The sequence below is a fragment of the Arachis hypogaea genome, chromosome 20, assembly GCF_003086295.3.
Source record: "Arachis hypogaea cultivar Tifrunner chromosome 20, arahy.Tifrunner.gnm2.J5K5, whole genome shotgun sequence".
Classification (NCBI taxonomy): Eukaryota; Viridiplantae; Streptophyta; class Magnoliopsida; order Fabales; family Fabaceae; genus Arachis; species Arachis hypogaea.
This window is the reverse complement of record NC_092055.1, coordinates 139,765,666-139,787,827: the sequence shown is the minus strand read 5'-3', so window position 1 is coordinate 139,787,827 and position 22,162 is coordinate 139,765,666. Positions and strand designations below refer to the sequence as shown.

The 22,162-nt window shown below is 31.1% G+C and overlaps 2 protein-coding genes and 1 long non-coding RNA gene across 11 annotated transcripts; 1 reads left to right on the top strand and 2 right to left on the bottom strand.

The window, feature by feature from the left end:
* Positions 1–2,032: 2,032 nt before the first annotated feature.
* LOC140182783 (uncharacterized) lies at positions 2,033–3,549 on the bottom strand. Its single transcript, XR_011878905.1, has 2 exons — positions 3,377–3,549; positions 2,033–3,289 (listed from the first exon to the last, which is right to left on the bottom strand). It is a non-coding gene; the product is annotated as an uncharacterized lncRNA (long non-coding RNA).
* LOC112783121 (uncharacterized) lies at positions 2,728–12,152 on the top strand. 6 transcript variants are annotated; one of them, XM_072230177.1, is made up of 6 exons: positions 2,728–2,993; positions 4,011–4,377; positions 7,026–7,062; positions 10,444–10,680; positions 10,765–10,812; positions 11,485–12,152. In XM_072230177.1, exons 2-6 carry the CDS (start codon positions 4,061–4,063, stop codon positions 11,896–11,898), a joined length of 1,053 nt encoding a protein of 350 aa, XP_072086278.1. In that variant the 5' UTR covers positions 2,728–2,993; positions 4,011–4,060; the 3' UTR covers positions 11,899–12,152. The 6 variants fall into 6 exon arrangements, with proteins under 6 accessions (XP_072086278.1, XP_072086280.1, XP_025681682.1 ...); XM_072230179.1 differs by lacking the exon at positions 2,728–2,993 and adding an exon at positions 3,284–3,482; XM_025825897.3 differs by lacking the exon at positions 2,728–2,993 and adding an exon at positions 3,672–3,811.
* Positions 12,153–16,748: 4,596 nt separating this feature from the next.
* On the bottom strand, positions 16,749–20,956 carry LOC112782995 (delta(7)-sterol-C5(6)-desaturase). Of its 4 annotated transcripts, none has more exons than XM_025825705.2 (3): positions 20,548–20,956; positions 18,799–19,104; positions 16,749–17,330 (listed from the first exon to the last, which is right to left on the bottom strand). In XM_025825705.2, exons 1-3 carry the CDS (start codon positions 20,774–20,776, stop codon positions 17,038–17,040), a joined length of 828 nt encoding a protein of 275 aa, XP_025681490.1. In that variant the 5' UTR covers positions 20,777–20,956; the 3' UTR covers positions 16,749–17,037. The 4 variants fall into 4 exon arrangements, with proteins under 4 accessions (XP_025681490.1, XP_025681492.1, XP_025681491.1 ...); XM_025825707.3 differs by having other exon boundaries at positions 19,934–20,862; XM_025825706.2 differs by lacking the exon at positions 20,548–20,956 and adding an exon at positions 19,841–19,939.
* Between the last annotated feature and the right edge of the window lie 1,206 nt (positions 20,957–22,162).

Sequence of the window (22,162 nt, the reverse complement as noted above, 5' to 3'; positions counted from 1 at the left end):
ATATACACTTAGCATAACCGTTTTCAATTATATCAAAATTATGCTTCATAATAGATTTCTCCATGTTCATAGTAACGACTGTCGATCACTGCCCCACATTATATCAAATGTTCGAGGTAGCTAGTTCTTAATACAAAAATTTGTGAATTAGATACTGGTGGACCTAGACACTTATGTTTATATATACAACATTATCATAAACGTTATTAGAATAAACCACAAAAATAACGTCCAAAAGAAATTTTGTAGTTAACAAAATAATCTCAAAATTAATGAAATTAGTTCATAATCCTATAAAACACAGTTGCAAACTTGCAATTTGTTCATACTCTAACCCAACGTCAAGGTTCGGAAATAAAGAAGAGGCCCAATCCAAAAGGATTGACCCACATTCTGCACTGATCTCCTCTTAGGAGGTCGGTTCTTACCACGATTGGCTCTGGAGAAGTCGGGGACGAGGATTAACTGGCAGACAATACTCATTCAAATAAGTAATTGCTCATAAAACCTCTCAACCCAGGAGCCATATTCCAACTTCTCTAAGAGAAAGGGACAGTTATCCTCCTTAAAAGATGGAACTACTCCAACGGTGGTTATTGGCTCACCACTATAAATATACTGATACCCCTCAGATATTACTAAGTCTCAATACTCTCTATACCTACTTACACCCTTGCTGACTTAGGCATCGGAGTGTCTTTGCAGGTACCACTCCCATTCTTTCACACTCACAAGTCGGACGTAGGCCCTAAAAACACGAACCCGCTCGGAGGCTTCCTTCATCAAACGATTGGGCCAACCCAACGAGTCCAGCCCATTAATCTCCGGTTATCCATCGTAACACAATTATTCAGAGACCTATTTTATCCCAAAATTTATTGATTTATTTCATATTGATAAAATTGTGAAAGAATAAGAAAAGAAGAGATGAAGAATATTATACCTTTGTATTTTTTGATTGATTGAATTGTATTGTATTATGAAGATAAAACTAAATATATATAGAGCATTGTTCTATAAAAGATAAAAGCAAATAAAGATAAGATAAGATAACATAATAAAGACTAAAATTGTAACAGAATTTATGTATTCTATTAGGTTGAATTTGTGGATCACGAGACTTCTTTATTGTTGTCATGTGTTAAGGTGGAAGAGTAGTTTAATACATATATTTATTTAAAGTTCTATAAATTTATGGTAATTTTTTTAAATACCTATTTGTCTTCTTATTACCAGTTATTTTCATGCTTTGACATAGAAATCATACAAAGATTAATTCATTGAATTATATATAGGGGAAGAATTTCCTAAAATGGATCAGAAAAGTGTATTACATAGATATAGGCCACGTTTTTTGTAGACGGTGAAAAACAAACCACTCCATATAATTGTAAATCATTCAAATCATCCATATTAGTGAATTACACTCACTAAAGCGCCATTTCAAAATTAATTTTTGAAAAAAATGAATTCTAATATTTCATTTAGTTAGTCAGTGTTACTTATATACAAACAAATTGTGTTTGATGGGTTAAATATTTATTAGAAAGAAGAGACAAAAATATACTTAAAAATTCACACACCGGACGCTACACTTCAATCATTTAATGAGTCATACGTGCACATTATTTATACATTCTGATGGACATATTTACCCTTCCGACCATCGACGTGTAGCGACGTTAAATGATTGAAATGTAATTATGTTCAGCATAAAAATTTTCAGATATATTTTTATCTTTTTTTCTAAATAAAATAAACACGAAAAATACAGTGTTCGTCGGTGAAAAAAAATATTTAAAATTATGCAAAAAACCAAAAAACATAATCAATTAATTGAGAGACTATTGAAACATCACTAGCTATTCAATGTTGATAGTGTTGTCTAGGTATTTCTATTTAGATAGCCTATTTTAAAAACAAAAAGTAAGTAAAAATAACGAGATTATGGCTTAACGTTTACTTATTTCGATGTTGAATAACCTTAGTCCTTTGCTCCTATACTAATCTCACATTTAACAATAACAATAACATAAATAATCAAAACTCAAAAGGGTCCATAGTTCCGGACTCTTTGCATTTGATGATTTACTCTTTTCATATATTAAATTTACATTAAAATAATAAGAGTATCATATATGATATTTTTTGCGTTATATGTATATATGAATTTGTGAAAAAAAAAAAATACATTATCAATATAAGAATGAATTTTCTTAGACATAGATATAGAATTTATTTGGGTGAATTTTAAAGAAAAAAAATTTTTCAAGTGATTTTCTAAAATGATCTTAAAAAAATTATATTTGAATATTTCATGTAAAATTTTTTTATCTATAAATTATATTTAGATATAATAATATAAAATATTTATTTATTTATTTATTATACAAAAAATATTTTTTTAAATAAAAATTAAAAAAATATTTTTTAAGTAAATTAAAAAACATGAATTATAACTTTTAAAAGAATATTTTTAAATATTTTTATTTTTATTATTACAAATTTATCAAATATGTTAAAATTAATTTTTTAATTAAAAAGGATTTTTTTAATAATTTCACAATATCCAAATAAGTTTATAAAAATATGGACAATAAGAAAAACAAAAATACTATTTTTTAGTGTAATTTTATTTTTTTTTAAATTAAGAATAAGACTCAACGAATATGAGAAGACTATGCTATTTGAATTATAACTCATTGGATTAGTATAATTTTATTTTTTAACATATATTTTGTTTTTCAATTTTTGATATATATTTTATATTGGTGTTGATTTTAGTATTCAATTAATAAAGTAGTAAAAAAAAATTAACCATGAGAACAGACCAAGGGCAGAGCAGAACTACAGAAGAGAGAAAACGGACGTTGACGGCGCAGTTACGGGCGGCGTGGCAGAGAGAGGCGGAGCAAGACAGAGGAAGTGGCTTAGACATGGCAGCTTCTCCTCCTCTTTCTCCGTCCCCTCACGATCTCCTTCTTCTCCATCAGGTCCCTCTCTGAACTCCCTTCCATTTCTCCTCTTCTCTCTGCAACTTTCTGAGCAGTAGCAGAACAACGGCGATAGAGAGTCAACTTCGAAGAGTGAAAGAGGCCGCTAGGGTTTGACTTGTGGCTTTGTGAATTGTGATTTTTTTTTTCTGCCTTTTTGGTTGGAATCAGCTTCAAATAGTGGCGGGTTCGGATCGAATCGGGTCCGGTTTGGACGAAAAGAACCGAAAATGAGCTGTCTCCTCCGGCCACCGCTCCTACACGACGCTGCTGCCTCGGCGATTCTGAATATATAGCTTCCAAATCACTAAATATTAGTCCATTTATGCATACATAAGTTTTCTTTTTTATGAATTTAAAAGCGTACACTTAGAAAATGTTACCTATTCTTTCTAAAACCACCTTTGTTGAACTTGTAAAGCACGTTGCCTTTGACAATACGCAACTCCTCCATGGGCGTTCCTAATTAAGGTGTTTCCATAACTAAAAGTAAGTTTAGCAGAAATAAAGTTGACTAAATTTGTTAATTTTTAATCTTGTGTATTCTTGCACATCCGAATTACCTATGCATATGTGTATATAAATACGAATTTTACCATCGCATATTTATTTTTTATAAAATTTTTATATTATTTTAAAATAATTTTTGTATTGTTTCAAAGAAAGTAAATTAGGATATTGTATTCTTGAAAAAATTGATTTATACATTATACACTAATACATTATTGATATATCCGCAGACGTAGGTAGTTGTCCCAATGTCTAGAGAAAGCGTTGCAATAAAAGCAAACCTCACTCGACAAAACCAACAATGAACAGTCTCTTTCTTCATCTTTCTCTCTTCTTCCGCACTCTCTCTCTCTCTTTCTCTCTAAGCTTCAAATTCAAAAAGTTTACTACTCTATCACTACTACGCCTATTATTTATTTATTTATTTCATTATTATTATTTTTATTGTTATTATTATTATTATTATTTACACACACACACACTTCCTTCTCTGTGTCTACATCTCAGCTCACAACCGCCACCGACAGCCGTCTAGAGGCATATGAATAGTCGCCGCGATGGGCGGAGTAACCTCCTCGATCGCCGCGAAGTTCGCGTTCTTCCCGCCACAGCCGCCGTCGTACACGGTGGTAGCCGACACCTCCAGCGAAGGAGGTGCTTCTCATCGGTTTTATATTCCCGAGGTTCCGAAGAAGGAGAACGTGGACGTTTTGAAGCTTAGAACCCGTCGAGGGAACGAAATCGTGGCGGTTTATGTCAAGTACCATAAGCCAACTTGCACTATGCTCTATTCTCATGGAAATGCCGCCGATTTGGGTCAGATGTTTGAGCTCTTCGTTGAATTGAGTAACCGTCTTCGCCTCAATGTTATGGGGTACCTTTTTCTTCTTCTTCCTTAATTTTATTCTTTGCTACTTAATTAAGATCCTTTAATCAAGTGTTCATGATTTATCTTAATTAAGATTGTCAGCTGCACATGACGACTAAGTCACATTGTTTTCGTGTTACTAACTGAGATTTCTTTTCGTGTTAATAATTGAGATTTCTTTTCTTGTTACTGATTAATCTTAATATAATTATTTATTTTATAAAGTATGGCGTCTTTCATTTTGCTATTTTCTTTTTCGTTTTTCTCTTAAAACTACCATTATTTGAGGTCAACTGGATTTTGACTATCTTGGCTTGAGATGGTTAATGGAAAAGTATTGTACCATCTGAGTCAACTAAGTTGTTCTTCTTCTTGGTTCTATTTTTTTTTTTTAATTATCAAAATGTTAATGACCTAGTATTTTATTGTAGTTAAGAGTGTAATTTTAATGGGAGTGGGTGTTAATGGTGGCCGAGTTAATTGATGTGTTATGTTCATCAATTGTCCACTTTTAGTTAATGTATTGAAGGTGGTATCGTGGATTATGCTAAAATGGGTATCTGGATGAGTTTTATTTTACTTGTATGATTAAGCTAGAATTTAGTTTTTAGCACTTTTGGTGTTCGAAATCGACAATAATGCGATTGTGATGGTTATGGTAATGGGGGAAGTGATTCAGTTCAAGGAAGGTTATGTGACTTACAACTGTTTGGGTAATGTGTAATTTTCAAAGGCTTTATGAGGGCAGTGATGTTAAATGGAAATGAGAATGGTTTATTTTGTCTCTGGAGAATAGTCAGCTATTTAATGGCATGTTGGATTATTGATGATGGATTCTTATCCTGTTGGGATAAATTGTAGCATAATTATTAATTCAGATAGATACTCCTCCACATTTTGGATCTTGAAACATTGGGTTGACATCAATTTCCTGTTTGCTTTTTTTTTTTTTTTTAAATTTCATTTCCATGTATTCGATTGGAGTTTAATTGCTGTGGACCGAGTTAGGTTGAAATTATAATACTTCTTAAGTTAGATGGTTGTGTCAAAAGCTTCTGTCAATCTATAATTGTTAATTTGTGCAAAAAATTATTTTCACTTACAAGGTATATGAATTAAATCCTTTCTTGTTCATAAGAAAAAAAATTTAAGAAATAAATAAAATCATGTTTCTGTTGTTAATTATTTTGTTAATTGAATCCCAAAAGTTAAAAAACATAGGATAGGATATGAAAATAAGAAATCAAACAGATAAATGAAAGAGGTGACATCACTTCAGTTCCTGTCTCCTCTAAAGAATATGCTTCAAATAAGTCAGTTAGAAGTGAACAAATGAAATTAATTCCTGTCCCTGAACCACAGTAATTTGACACGAATTCGGTCTCCCCCTTGGTAGGAAATGGCATCAATTTACATCTTTACAAATAGTAAAGGAGAGGCGGAGTTTATAAGCATAATTTGTGCTTTGTGGCCATTTTGAAGTAGAATACAAACTAGTATGGTAGCATAGTTTTTTTTTCCCCTTCATTTTTTTAATCTAGTCTAGGGACCAAAATTATCCATTTTGAATGTGTTTTCAATTGTTCAGATGTTAGTATTTAGTTTGAATGACTTACAACTGATTCATTTGATGGAATATACTCTAGAAAAATTTATTTGTCAAATTGTTAATAGATTCAAGCAAAAATGTTCCCAACTGAGAACTTTGTTAACTAACTAAAAGAGATCTTTTATAGAAAAATTCATAAACCGATAATGTTCAGAAAATTCCCACTGTATAGATTGGTTTTATATTTAGTTCGTTGGAACTTCTGTTCTTTTGTGGAATTTTACAATGAAGGAACTATGGTCATTGTCATTTGTTAAGTCACAAGACCATTTCAGTTACAAGTTCCTGAGGTGATTAGTTCTTGTACTCACTAAATATCTAAAGGCTCTTTCACAGAGAGAGAGAGAGAGCTTTTGCGTTGGTGCAATTTCACATGGCAATTGTGGTTCTTGTAATCTTGTTGCAAAATTGTATTCTGATGAGATTATTCCTTTGCTTGTTAGGAAATCTTTTTCATTATTATTATTATTTAAATGGCACAGATATGAACTGAGGTAGATAAATATATTAGGCTTGAGTTTATAAATGAATTAATTGAGTTTACAAATATCTTCCTGTGTCGAATTTCCATCATCTATGATAATTTCTTATTGTATTGTACATGGTATTGTATTTGTTGGTAGTATTTGTCTTACCCTTCTTTTCATTTTCCCTCCTTCCTTCTTTTTCCGTAGAGGCCCTAGAGTTGCGAAGGAGGGAGTAGATTGATTTATACTAAATGGAAGTATTAATGTTAGTTTTGCTAATGAGTAAACTTTTCACTAGAAAAATAAGCTTTTGAAGTTTCTGATATATTGGATGAATGGAATAAGCTAAGTGTTGCTTGTAATGTTGTCCAATATTTTTTGTTCTTCACAAGTTAGCTATTCCATACAGTAGATCATTTGGTTTGCTACAAATTTTCCTTTGTATATATTTTTTTCAGTAAATAGTTACCTTTGTATTTATTTATTGAATTCCTTTAAATGTGAACATAAGGAAATTTAACAGTGTCTTTTATTTATACCTTTATTTATTTATTTATTTATTTTTATTTTCTCCGCAGTTATGATTACTCTGGTTATGGACAGTCAACTGGAAAGGTTCGTTACTTATTATGATAATTTTTATATTATTTTTCTTCTCTTTTTACCCTTTTTAGTTTTTCTTCATTTCATCTTTTTTTTTAATTCTAACAGGTCTTTTGTCTTCCTTCCCTATTTGCAAATTTGAATGTTAATTTAATCAATACAATTATTGTGGGGACACTGAAATAAATTGCGTAATGGAAATGATAATCCATTCGGCCCTTTTACTGTACACAGTTTTTTTGTGTGTGTTGTTGGGGGGGGGGGGGATTATTCCTTTGTTGCAGCCTTTGGATTATTTGCAGTGCAAAATGAACTGTGATGGCCTCAAGGGCACTGTGCCAAATGTTAATGGCTGTTAGTATTCTCATTCATCTTTGGTATAGATAATCCCAAAGCCACATTAAAGTAGGAACTGTGTTATTTCTCATATACACAGTAAAAATTGCCATCAACTCTTTTCCATTTTGTTCATATGGTGCATTGAATAAATTTGAAAAAGAATCATAATTATGACCAACAGAGATAAATAAACAAGACTCATTCCTTTTTGGATTGGTTTCTTGGAATAACCATCCTTCTATATAAGAGAATAGTGGGCTGTTTTTCCCCAACAACAGCAAACGTTAATAAATTATTTTCTAGGTGCAATTTTATAGATTATTCCCTTACAAGTAGTAATCCTTAGTTACATAAACCATGTTGTGGCTAGAATTTAAGGGGTTTTTTATTTATTATTATTATTTACTAAGTAAGAAGTCTTCTCCTATAGGAGATTTGAGGATGGGAGAGGGGAGGAAATTAAAGGGAAGGTAGAGGATTATAGCTACGAAGCTCAAGGTCTGGAGGTATATGGTGTTCCTATATGTACAAGTACAACAGTTCACAGAATACAAGTTTAACAGAAGTAATTTTAGGTTAGAGGAGAGTGGATACAGGTACAGTTTCAATAGCTAAGTGGATACACTAAGCTAAAATAGGATTAGTTGGAGTAGCACTTATTAGGGAGTGGATGTTACCACTCTCATTTTGTTCATGTGTGTAGAAGGCATGCGAAAACCTTGTTAATGAGGAGAGTGTATTTGATGGAGGGTGGCATAATAGATAAAGATAGAGGACACCAAGAAAAAACTAAATAACACTGCCAAAATGGATTTGCAGTTTAATAATTTGAATATAGTCATGGTTTATAAATTAGAACAGGATCCATGTAGCCAAAAGCACAGAAGGAGCCATGCATGTGATTGTTCTTTTTTTGGGGGTCCACAATTAGGCCAATCCCTTACTGGCTTGTTAGCATCTCAATGGTTGGGACAGCTAGTCCAGATTTTGAAGTTTATCCATGCCCAAGGTGAGAATCAAACTCTTGGCACTTGATTAAGAGAGGGCGACTTGTTTGTACTTTTTAAGAGAGTAAAAGTTTTTTTTTTTAAATTATAAAAGAAATTCTCTTTTACTCAATAATTATAAAAGAAGTACTGATAAATCTTAGATTGTTTATTTATACTTCTAAGAAGAAAGTAGTATAAATGACCAATCTGTAATTTTTGAGTGGGTAGGGAGTTACTTTTCCCAGAAGTAGAGGGTGTAGGAGAGAGAATGTTGTTTCCTGAATATTTACCAAACACTCTCCTTTTAGAATTTCATTTAAAAAATTTTAACTATTACTCTCTTCCTACCCTCATTTTCACCCTATCTCCATATACTTAGTTGAAATTTTACAAGAACTACTTCCATGTTTATGACATCCAAACACTTGAACAATTTTAGTTTGTTAAAAAGTACTTGTACAATTATCTCCAAATGCAAAACATTCTTTTACTCTAGCTTTTACCTATGTTCTTTCTATTTTTGCTCTTACTTTCAGTTTTACTACTCTTCTAAGTTTAACCAAATAGACCCCAAGACTGAGTTCTTGTCGTCATATATATTTAGAAATTGTGGCTACGAACCTAAACATAAATTAAAGTGTTGTTTTTAATAGTATTGTATGGTGTTTTGATCATATGTACTTAGAAATTATGGCCATGAAAAACATAAAGGTGTTTTTAATAGTATTGTTATATGACTATGATTTTTCTAAATTTATAGGACTTGAGAGATATGATAGTATTATATGATATTTTTACAACATGCCTACATTTAAAGAATTTGAGGTATATTTTTACATATTGGAAATGTCTTCTTTAAGCAAATCATTTTCACAAAGCACAAACAATTTTAGCCAAAGGGAATATAACACCAGCATTCCATGAAAATATTGAGAAAAAAAATGTGTGGGTGCCTTTTTTTTGTTTTTGGTTTTTTTTTGGGGGGGGGGGGGGGGGGGGCCTTAAATCAATTCCTCTTGACATTTTAACATTACCCATATTAGCTTAATAGTTCCATTACTTTTTCCCGTGCTAGCTAATTATTTAAATTTATTCAAAATTTAAAATTGTTTATGCTTTCCAAAATAATTCGAGCTTTTTTATTTACTAAACATAAAATGCCAATTTGTTTTGACAAGTACAAGCACCCATTCAATGAGCAATGAATACCAAACCCACCCTTATTTGGATAAGTTGTCTTAGAAAACTATTTAAAACATTGATTTATGAGATTTAGGTTTATAAAACCCTAGGTTTCAGAATTGCAACTTGCCAACTTCAAATACAAAAACCTTTGTATATAAACTCTAGCCATTTAGTAGGGATTTCGGTATTATGGGATACACGTACTCCCATATCAAGTAGTATGGAATGATTGATGTTGTATTTAAGGAGATTGATTCTTCTCTTTTAACAGCTAGGTTTCAAGGTATAGTTTTCTCACTTTCCTTAAGTAATTAAACCACTTGTATGTTAATTCAATAAAGTGTAATTGACTAATAGATCTAAATACATGTATCAGTATTAGCATGATGCTTCTGTGTTTGCATTTTCGTCATAGTAACCAATATTTGTTCACTAGGTTAGTATTGGTTACATGTATATATTCTTACATTCTTATATTAGATTGATATACTAATGCGGTGTATTGACATAACATTTACTCTTGTTTATACTAGTATTTATGTGGATACCAGTATTTTTAATGGCTGCTAAATGCTAACATAACAAAAATGCTAATAATATCCTTCATATTTTTTTCCCTTTCATAGAAAGAATCATACTATTCTTGGTTGAAACCCCCCCCCCCCCCCCCAAAAAAAAAAAAAAACAACACCCAAAAAAAAACACACACACACACACACAGACCAAAAAGAAAGAAAGAAAGACAACACTTCTTGAACTGTGTAAGTATGGTTTTGTCACAATTAAGATTTCATAACTCGTTCTATTGAAGATGATGGTTGTTATGGAGTTAAATATTGTTTTGTAATTTGACAATTACCCTTTTTGTCTGTTGAAGCAGCCAACTGAATATAATACATATGCAGATATTGATGCTGCATATAAATGCCTAAAAGAGCAATATGGAGTGAAAGATGAGCAGTTGATACTGTATGGCCAATCTGTTGGTAGTGGTCCCACACTTGATCTGGCTTCACGGTTACCAGAGTTAAGAGGTGTTGTCTTGCATAGTCCAATTTTGTCAGGGCTGAGAGTGTTGTACCCGGTAAAACGGACATACTGGTTTGATATTTACAAGGTAGAGTTTTCTCCGTGATTGTACTCCAATTTGTTTCATTCAATATATATGGGGACTTTATGCAATTTGTTTTTTTCTATCCAGAATATTGACAAGATTGGTATGGTCAAATGTCCAGTTTTGGTTATACATGTAAGTCATTCTCTATCCTGTAGTTGTGTTAAATGCCAAAAATCCGAGCCTTGGTTGTTATTGTAGCTAGCTCTTCATAAAAAGGAATTCTTATTGCAATAAGTGAGTGTTTGGTTTAGTCACATGTTTCACTATTGATTAGTTCAATACTTATATTTGTGCTAATCAAGGTGATCAAACTCGAGAATTAACTTAAATTTGTGTAGGTTTGGTAAACTCGGATTGTAATGTTTAGCTTATAAACTCAGTTGTAGGAGTTTACTTGTGAAGTCATAAACATGATATGAGGACCTAGATTTATGAATTGAAGAATTTGATAACATTTGTTAACTTATAAAGTCATAAGCATTTTACACGATTAGTATCTAAATGGTGTTTCATTTTTTTAAAGAGACAATTAACTAGGCACACATGAAAAACCTTAATATTTCTTGTTACTAATAGTATGAAAGGTTTTATGCTAAATGCGTTTGAATGTAAACTTCAAATTACTTGTTTTATCAACAAGACCAGTTACAATCACCCATTTCTTTATGTTCTATGTAGTTTCTATATTATGAATGGAAGGAAGTGTTTACGACTGTGTATTGAGTATACATTAAATTTGTTTTAAGAGCATACAAATATTTCTTTCGTAGTTAATAGTGATGGTGATCATTCTTTCATGTTCAGGGGACAGCCGACGAAGTCGTGGATGTATCCCATGGGAAACAGCTCTGGGAGCTTTGCAAGGAAAAGTATGAACCCTTGTGGGTAAGTGGTGGTGGGCATTGTAATCTTGAGCTTTACCCAGAATTCATTAAACATCTAAAGAAATTTGTACAGACAGTTGGAAAATCTAAAGGAACATCAAATGGTTCTAAAAAGGATACAGTAGTACAAACCAATGACCAAACCACAGCTAGCAATGAAGTCGTATCTGGAACTTCGAATGCATCTGAGCTTAGTAAAGATCTTCCAGAAGCTTCGAGAAACAGTTTAGATAGCCGCCTCGAGAAGTCGAAAAAATCAAACCAACCAGAAAAATCACGAATGAGCACAGACCATGTTGATAGGTTTAGGAGAAGAAAGGGGTTAGTTTGGTAGTGTTTGTACACAGTATCCAGAAGAATAAATTTTTCTTTTTAAGTATAAACATGGCGGGTAATCTAATTCCAATTCCTCAGGTAATGAATTCTAAATCTAAATGAATGTATTAATGTGAGATTTATGCCTTCTTTGCTTATTTAATTGTTCCATAATTCAGCTGTAATGAATTGAATGTCATGTAAAATCAATGGTTTGATCTAAATGTAATCATAAAGATACTTTGTTTCGGTAAAATACCAGCTTGATCTTCAGATTTGGCCTTTTTTTTTCCTCCTTTCCCTTCATTGGTCAAATGGACGATGGTTTTGCTCCAGTTGATTATAAATCACTGTATAGCAAAAAGTTTGGATAGAAAGGAAAAGCTGAAAGGGGATTTGTAAGGCTCGGCACAGCCAATAAAGTTTACAATAAAGTATTCCAGTCTATAATTCTATATATTAATAAATACAATAAAAAATAGGGACTATAAAAACTTACGTGTATCCTATTTTATTAAAGTTTTATACTATAAGATAGCATTTGGTGGAGAGACAGAGACGAAAAGACTGAGACTGAGAGACAAAGATTAAGAAAGAGGTTGAAATAAATCTCAGTATTCTGTTTGGTGCAAAGTGGGAGATAAAAATTGAAACAAAAATAAAATTCTAATTTAATTTATACAAAGGATAAAATTGAAATTAATTAATTGAAATGAAGGCATTTTAGGTCTAAAATGTTATTAAAGTTTCAGTTTTCATCTCTAAAAATTTTAGTCCTATGTGTTCTCACTTTTTTGAGGTATTGAAATAATACTGAACTTTTGAAATTTTGGGAACAGAGACAAAAATTTTAGTACCAGTCTCTGAACCAACAAACATGATATTGAGTCTCAGTCTTTCCAGTCTCTGTCTCAATACCTCAAAACAAACGCTAGCTAAAGGCATTCATTTCATATAGTTGGGAGATTTTTACTTTAATGGAATTTCCGTTAAATCATGTTGGATTAGACAAGTTCTTATTAATAAGATTTGAATGTTGGTAGTTCAATCAGGACCAAAATTGATAAAAGAAATAAGGAACCAATTCGACACATGATTAGCAATATGGATGTGATGGTCTTCAGATTTTAGTTAATGTTGGACCACAATCTTGGCTTAAATGATAGGTTGTTGACTGTGATATGCGTTTTGTGGCACTCAAATAAAGAAAGATCTACCAAAAATCAAGACCTAAAATGAAATTCCAAGCCATTTTGGATACCATCTTCTCCACTAGGGCAGTAATGCAACACCTTTATCATTCTTTCAAAACTTTTTATCACTGCATTTGCTTCATAAGTCATAACCTTGGTGACATATGCTGAATCATTTCCCACCAAGATAACCCTTTCCTTTTCTAGTGGGTGTGGAGAAAAGACCTAACAATATATTCATGCCTTTCATGAAAGGACCAAAGAAAAAAAGATGCCTAACACCAGGATTTTTATACATGTTTTCTCTTTTATCGGCCTCATATTATTTCTTTGAACATTGATGATTGTGCCCTTGATTAGGAGAGCTTCTGAACGAGTAGAATTGGTTCCTAAAATTCTAAATGTGCTCCATTCTAAAATTTCATAAATTTTTAGTTTATGATGTATCTACGTGTAAACAATTTCTCTGTAAACATGATACATGATAGAATTAAATCACGTCGTTTGATTCATGTAGCCGATTCCACCTAGTTGGATAAAGGCTTTGTTGTTGTTGTCGTCGTCGTCGTTGTATTTAGTTTATGAAGTGAGAATATATAGGTTATTTTGATCCTGTGCTAATCAATCATTGATCAACATGCTACGTGGTCTGTCGTAGAGTTGAACAATAATGTGGCATATCACATAACATTGACCAATGATATTTCATGCCATGTTACATTAATTTATAATATGATACATTATTGGTTATTTATGCCACATGACATGTCAAGTTATCAGTCAATATTAACAAATGTTAATATATATATATAATTGACAGCTCATAAATGAAAATGCCTTTGAAAATGCAACTTTAAAGAATAAATTATCACTTATAATTTTAAGGACTAAAATAAAATAGGTGTTTGTTACGGTACGATAATAAATTCATACGTATCGATACGTTTAAAATATGGACAAATAACAAGACACGTGGAATTTATTTTTCACATCAACATTTAATTTTTGTTTTTTTAAATATATTACATCACCACTTTTACTAATATATCCATTTAATTAAATAAAAATAAAAAAATATTTTTTATTTAATTTTATAAAAAGTCTTAAACATCCTTCTTTTATTTGATTAGACAAAAATATCCTTTTAAATTAACGAAATTTTAGAATTCAATTAATCCTAATTTTATAGTTTCAAATAATTTAAACAACAAAACAAAAACATATTAAAAAAAATAAAAAATTCTTCATTTTCTCCAATTTTTCTAATCATTCGTACCCCCTCTAAGCAAAGAAACAAAAAATCGATTCTTCATCTTCTCCAATTACCCCCTTTAAAGCAAAGCAGTAAAAGTTCCAAATCAAAACCCTAGTTTCTTTGTCGCCGCTGTAAGACTGCATCAGCAGAAGGGATCAATTTGAACATGTCACCGGCAACAAAGTTCAAATTCCCATCTCCTTTGAGGTTACCAACAACCTCCGGCTGGTCGAAAACGGTGCACTTCAACTGCGGAAACTCTTGATGAATAAGCTTGGAGACACCACCAACATCAACAATGGAGCCGAGATTCTCAAACACGTGCCTGCACTCCTTGAGCGCAATTTTGAACATGTATGAATCAGCGGTGAAGAACCTAGGGTTTTGGTTTGGGATTTTCACTGCTTTGCTTCAAAGGGGTAATTGGAGAAGATGAAGAACGATTGATTTTTTGTTTTTTTTTTATATGTTTTGCTTAGATGGGCACAAATGATTAGAGAAATTGGAGAAGATGAAGAAATTTTGATTTTTTATTTTTTTAATATGTTTTTGTTTTGTTGTTTAAATTATTTGAAACTATAAAATTATGATTAATTGAATTCTAAAATTTCGTTAATTTAAAAAGATATTTTTGTCTAATCAAATAAAAGAAGAATGTTTAAGACTTTTTATAAAATTAAATAAAAAATATTTTTTTATTTTTATTTAATTAAAGGGATGTATTAGTAAAAGTGGTGATATAATATATATTTAAAAAAATAAAAATTAAATGTTAATGTGAAAAATAAATTCCACGTGAATTGTTATTATTTGTCCATATTTTAAACATATCGGTACGTATGAATTTATCATCGTACCGTAGCAAACACCGACAAAATATACTTCTTGTTTCAGTTTCCAAATTAGACCTTTACTCTTCTTTTTACAACTGCATATTTTAACTATAACCTGCGTTGCATGCTTTATACTACACTAACTAGCTCTCTCACAACACTTGAAGCGTCGCTAAATGGATTTAAATTGTGGATAATGCACTTAGCTACATTTATAATAGAGTGGATAAGTACATTTAAGTTCACTAGGTTTAAATTCGAACATTGCGTGAAACTAAGATGAATATACGTGTGTGTGTGCGCAATTAAAATTGGAAAAAGTTAAAAAGGTATAGAGAGTTTGAACAGGAGCAGGTGAGGGAAGCTGCTGAGAAGATTGAAGAGGGATTTGTTATCCGCATGATACTTTCATATTAAGTTTTCATGATTACTTGCGGTAAGATTGAAGAAACCATCTTGCTGTAAATAAAACGTTTTAAGTATTTTGGGTGTATCATATACAATAATAAAAAGATTGAGAATGATGTAAAACATAAAATACAAATAAATTGATCAAAATAGTAGAATACATCTAATTTTATATGCCATAAAATAGTACTTTTAAAACTGTCATTAGACCGATTATGTTATATGAGATAAAGTGTTAGGCGACAAAAAATGAGTATAGACATAAGTTAAGTGTAACAGAGACAAAAATATTGAGATGGATGAACAACTACATACATATAGACAAAATAAAAAACAGATATATTAAAAAGAGAATTGGAGTAGTGCCTATTGAAAAAAATACTGTAAAATTTTGTAGAAAATCAACATAACATTTGATTAGGAAGGTGGATGAAATAAAAGGTAGATGAAAGACGAATGACAGAAAAAAACTTTAAAAAATACACAAGTGGTCAAAAAGGATCTATGTATAATTTGCAAACATGATATATAAGTGTAATGACATCGTTTAATCTATATAGTCGATCCCACGTAATGAAATAATTTTTTTGTTTAAGTCTGCGCATTTATGAGTGTACACAGCATTATTGGCGATCACATGCGGTTAAGGGCTTGATGCCTACAATAAGATCAGTATTCAACTTTTATTGCCCTAATTAAATCTTTTAAGCATTATATATTAATAGTATTGAAATCTTCCTAAAAGTAACAAGTTATTCCCTCTAATAAGGCCTTGAGATGAGATCTGAATCCATCCAATGCCATTTACATGCTCTATCCTTGCCGCCAGCTCATTCTGATCATAAAACGAAGCCAAAGACTTGCTCCTTATTCACCAGAAAATTATTTTTAAACCTAACTATGTTTTCATTCTTATAAATTAAAGTGGTTTTGATTGTTAGTTCCTATCAAGTTGGCCCATCTAAAGATCACAAAAGTTTGACAAATTTCTCAAACTTTGTGATATTCTAGGACCATGAATGCCTTTCTTTTGTTAGAAAATTAATAAATTGATAAAATAAAGGGTTATGTGAATCCTACTATTTTAATTTAAGAATAATTAAACACTTAACTTTTTCACTTTATGATCTCTTCACTTTATTTTTTTGAAAGGGGTATCCTCACTTAAAAAAAACTCATATTTTCTTTCATCCCAAACTCTGCCTCCAAAAATAAAATAACACCAACCACATAAGTTATGACATACACACAATCTGAGTCATATACAGGGAAGATCCACATGAACCCTAAAACCATGTATCTCTAATTTCTAGTATCTTCTAGTGATGCACACAAGAAAAACAAAAATACACTTAACACCTTTATGCTTTACATGAAAAAAAAAAAGCACATTTCAACCATCCAGTAAAAGATAATTCAAGACTAAGCAAGAAAATGGATAATCAAATATCGATGTAAGACTAAACCCATCACATCGCCTTACCTTCGTCCTCCTCAGGGTCGCGAAGAGTCCCGAACATCCAGTCCATCCATATGGTGTAGTGGCCGTAGTTATGGCGATATGTGGTATGGTGAATGGTGTGGTAACCAGCACCCATAATAGACCACACTTTTCCGTGAATGCAGTCGTGAATATTCGCAGTCCAGATGCCTTCGATGAATATGAGTGCCAAATGTGCAGTAAAATGGACTGGGATAATAAATAGAGAAAGGCTATGTGGTAATGCCTGGAGTATCCCATCAAGAGGGTGAAATGCCAATCCTTTGATACATGCAAAAAACAATTAAGAAGGCCAAATTTATGAACTATGATAAGAATATATATATATAGATCCATAGCTGCAGAAACAAGATGATTAAACTTATCAAAATGTGAATTGTGAACCTGAGTTGAATTGCATGCCAATATTATGCAGAACAAAACAAGCCAATGCATGAAAATTTTGCTTCTAGCAAGCAAAAATATAAGATGCAAAACATTTTAATAGTAAAACTGAACTCGCGGGTATTAGTTACATGTTTTTGTTTGTAAAATAGCATTTAAGAAAGAATTCTGACCAAATGTTCAGTCATTTTATGTTAGGCTAATACATGCAATTAACATCCACTAAAATAAAAAGAAATAATGACATCACAACATTTGAATCACTATCTGCCTGGACACAGAAAATATTTCTCAACTGGGGTGGCTTTAAAATGTGAAACAAACAGAACCGGATAGAAAGGGACAAGATGAAACTGCCCCAGTAATTTCTATCTGAAAAGATTTGGGGTCTGAGGATTCAGAATATTGAATCAGAGGAATTTTACTTATGCAAAATGACTAATACTATGATCCCTACCCTCAATTTGGGAAACTAATAACATTCTTTATCAAAACAATAAGTCACCTCAAATGGAATTTCAACTAGAACCTTGTATGACTGAAGGAAAAATCTACTTTTTCATTCCTACAGAAGCACCTATCATTTTCATTTTGTAAATTGTTTGCATCTGCACAGATTTATGTCTTTACTCTATGATTGATTGTGCTCATATCCTTCTTTGTATCCTCCCAAAAAACTCCACTATTCCCTTTGTTTCTAACCAATCTCCTTTCAAAATGTTCATAATTCCATTCCTAGTTCTAGTGTATCCTCACAAGTCACAACTACTTCATTATAGGCACTTCCTTCCATTTCTAAGGTTTGCTTAGTAATAAAGGAAACAAAATCAAGTGACACGATTCTAATTTGGTAAGAGGTGACATGCAAAAAGAGTACAAGAAAAGAAAGTTTCCTTTAGCTTCAAAACAAAATCACAGCTTTTGGAAGGGCTTCCAAGACTTCTCCTTTAGCTTATCAATCAGGATCACCACCTACCTAGCTCTTGGACTAACCAACTGAAAAGAACATATCTGTATCTTATGATATAAGGTTCAGAAGGACTCCTTTACTTCAAAGCTAATGCGAGAATTTAAGCTCAAACTAAAGTAACTGAAGGCACATCAAGAAAACAATAGCTCAAAATCACACATTGAACCATTTTGATCAATAAAAGCTTACTGTTGTTGCAATCATAGCATATGCATCAGCCATCAATAACTAAACATGAGTCCTAATTTTTGGAATTTAATGAACTATATACATATCAACTATAATATAACATAAGGAATAATCAAATGCAATCAGAATTTGAGCATGATATAACTGTAACACCTTATTGAAACATTGAATATCTAACATACTCACCAGCAAATGGGGAGAGAGTGTTCTGCTTGTTATAGATATGATGAGTAGCATGAAGATACTTGTAAAGTGGCTTTATGTCATGGAGCTCTCTGTGCATCCAATAAATACCAAACTCTACAATAATCATATAAATTGCTAAATACACAACATAGGAAAGCCAGCCAACATTATATATTCTAGGGAAAGACTTTGTCCAGCCGGTTTCTGTCAGGTACTCGGAAACAGTTGGAAGCAGACAGTACCAAGGCATGGCTTTCATTGCCACAGAAATTTGCAAGAGCATGGCTCTACGTGAGGGAACGGAATCTGCAAAAGTAAGTTTTCAGAAATCAAGAAAACAATACTACTAAGTTCTTAAAATAACTGAAACACTAAACTTAAGAAATAAATCGAGACAGATGTGCAAAAATCACATGCGAGCTTACTAAAAGAAAGCGATTAGAGCTATGTTGGTGAATATCACTGATAGATACATTGAAAATCAACTTCTCTCTTACTTTGTGGATTATTAAGCCTAACTATAATGACATAGAAAAGCTACATTCAATAAATAATCCATATATCATATTTCAACATCCCATCAAACTGCAATTGGTGAAACTAAAATGATGAAAAATATTTATAAGTATTCAAATGAGGCTCTAGTTAATTGGGGTTAATGAGCATGAACATTCTGATTGATTAGACTATATTAACAATCACAGAGGTATGAACATAGTACAATTTATGGTTTTTGACTTTAAGATCAAAATAGTATTTGTAATAGTGAAATTTGCCAAAGTAAGCCGCAATCAAGGAAAATAATTAAGGGTGCGTTTGGTTTGCGTTTTCATTTTCTTTTTTTATTTTCAGTGTTTTCTGTTTTTTGAATCTTGTGTGAAGGAAAACAGTGAAAACAATAAAATCCTGTTTTCTGTTTTCACATCCTGTTTTCACTTTTTCTTTCACAAAATCCAGAAAACACTGAAAATAAAAATGCAAACTAAATGCATCCTGAGATTTTATAAAGCTGATTAGAAAAAGAGAACAGAAAACACGTTACTGCTGCATCTTTGAAAAACCATAGCACAGTGTAACGAAATCCCCCGAAAAGATAATAGTCGTCCAACACAAAACATAAGTTCACAATAATTACCTGCTGTTAACATCTTTCTCTTCAAGAGAGAGTGAAAAACCAATCTTAGCTAAATCCAGCACTTACAATCAAGAAAAGATTAGTGGGGTTTACTTATCAAAAAAGGCAGAGAGAGAGAGAAAGAAAGAAAGCTAGGGGTTGTTAAAGTCAATATTCTCGGACATGTTTGTCTGCCACTGTAAATTGCAATTTAGGGACACATTGAAAAGCATCAAGCTTTTTTATTCTTTTTTATTTATGATCATGATTAGGGAGAGTTTTCATTAATCTGTTCACAAGGAGGTGACTGGTGAGTAATTGCAAAATTTTAAACGTTGGCTCGAATCTACCGAAAGAGGCGAATGATGAATGAAGATAGAGAAGTGAGCTTTGGGGAATTAGAAAGGAAGAACCATTTTTGGGAGAGAAAAGAACAGATATTCTGACCAAAATTTCTAACAATATTAAACGAATGTTGAATTGAGCACTTACAATACAGCATTATAGATCCAAATTCAAATATGTAGATGTCAGAGCACAACAAGAGAACCAGATTACATCAAATACCAAAGATTATATCTATCTTTCACATTATCAAACAATCAAAAAAAAAAAAGAGAAGAGGAAAAACTTACCTTTGGGGACATAAACGTTACGCTTCCAATAGTAAATGTAGAAACACCATAAGAGGCCAGAGATGAAGTAGAGAAGGACTCCACCAATGTAGTTGCGGAGCCATGTTTGGAAAAAGCGAGGGAGTGAAGCCCACGCGCTATGAGGCAAGAAGGCACCGAGAACAATGCGGTTATAGAGGTCGGAGTCTTCAATGAACAGTTGCCCGTAACCGCTTCTTGAGTCCTCCATCAGAAAGAAAAAGAGAGAGAAAGAGAGCGATGAGTTCGACTGAGTTCCTGACTCTGAACTCAAAGCCTCACGTTTAGATTTTACCTACTGTTTACTCCTAAACACCACTCTTTAAAGTTTTAAGGTGTAAAGTGTAAACTCAGGTGGAGTCGACTTCACGTGAAGTTGATGCCTGAAAGTCTTTAGATAATTTGATTGATTTGACTAAATTTTTATTTAACGGCTTTAAGATATCAATTTCACATGAAGACAACTTCACCTGAGTTTTCATCAAATTAATGAATTAGAAAAAGAATTTTGTGACTAAATTAATTAGAAAATAATTACCCAACTACTAGCAATTAATATATAATATTATATTAAAATACAAAATAAGAATTTTACATGCACCTAGAAAGTAAGCTATCAAATATGAATAATTAATTTAACGATTAATTTTTATATGTACGTAATTTTATTTATATAAAATATATATTAAAAAAATTAAATAATACATAATTTATATATAAATAATTTAGTAATTGATTTTATTTGTAAATATATAACATTTTTAATGGGCGTTGATTTGATTACTTATTTTAATAGCCAAAATTGTCACGGTTTAAATCTTTTATAATTAAAGAATGAGAATTTACTCTTAATTAGGTGTATTTTTTTTACTCTTTATTAGGACTTCTCTCATATTAATTAAATGTTATAGTAACAAAAATACTGTGAATGTTGTTATATTTTTTCAGGTTAACTATTAATTCGGTATTTTAAAGATTCAGTTGTTGACAAAAAAAATTTTAAAAAATATTATAAATAAAATAATTTTTGAATAATTTAAAAATATAACAAAAAAAATTAATAAATTATTATATTTTTTTGTAAATAATAAAAAAATTTTATATTTAACAAATAATTTATTCATTAAATCTAAATTTTTGTGGCACATTTAAATAAATATTTAGAAAATAAAAAAATCTGAGACAACATTTATTCTTTAGATTTTTCTTTTTATTTTTTTAAAAAAGTAGTCATTCACGATAAAAAAAACTTTTTTTTAAATTACTTAATAAAAAATTATCAAATTTTAAGGATAAAAATATATTAATAATAATTGTAACAATTTGTATCAAAATTTAATCTTTAAAATCGTATTTTAATATATATTTAATATATAATTTTTTTTGTGATATTTTTAAATCCTTTAAAAATTTATTGTCATTTATTTTATTTTTGTACAATTATATTATATATATACTAAAATCAGTTAATTACTAACATAAAATATATATTAAAAATAAATTAAACTATATATATTTATACATAAATATATATAAATGATTGATTTTGATGTACGAATAATATTTTTTATTTTTTTATTATATAATTGAGAAGGAT

Coding starts and splice junctions, on each gene's coding strand:
- LOC112782995 (XM_025825705.2), bottom strand. CDS start 20,776: ATGGAGGACTCAAGAAGCGGTTACGGGCAACTGTTCATTGAAGACTCC. Junction 19,105..20,547: donor TAACGTTTATGTCCCCAAAG/GTAAGTTTTTCC, acceptor TTACTTTTGCAG/ATTCCGTTCCCTCACGTAGA. Junction 17,331..18,798: donor CACTCTCTCCCCATTTGCTG/GTGAGTATGTTA, acceptor CATGTATCAAAG/GATTGGCATTTCACCCTCTT.
- LOC112783121 (XM_072230177.1), top strand. CDS start 4,061: ATGGGCGGAGTAACCTCCTCGATCGCCGCGAAGTTCGCGTTCTTCCCG. Junction 4,378..7,025: donor CTTCGCCTCAATGTTATGGG/GTACCTTTTTCT, acceptor TTTTCTCCGCAG/TTATGATTACTCTGGTTATG. Junction 7,063..10,443: donor ATGGACAGTCAACTGGAAAG/GTTCGTTACTTA, acceptor CTGTTGAAGCAG/CCAACTGAATATAATACATA.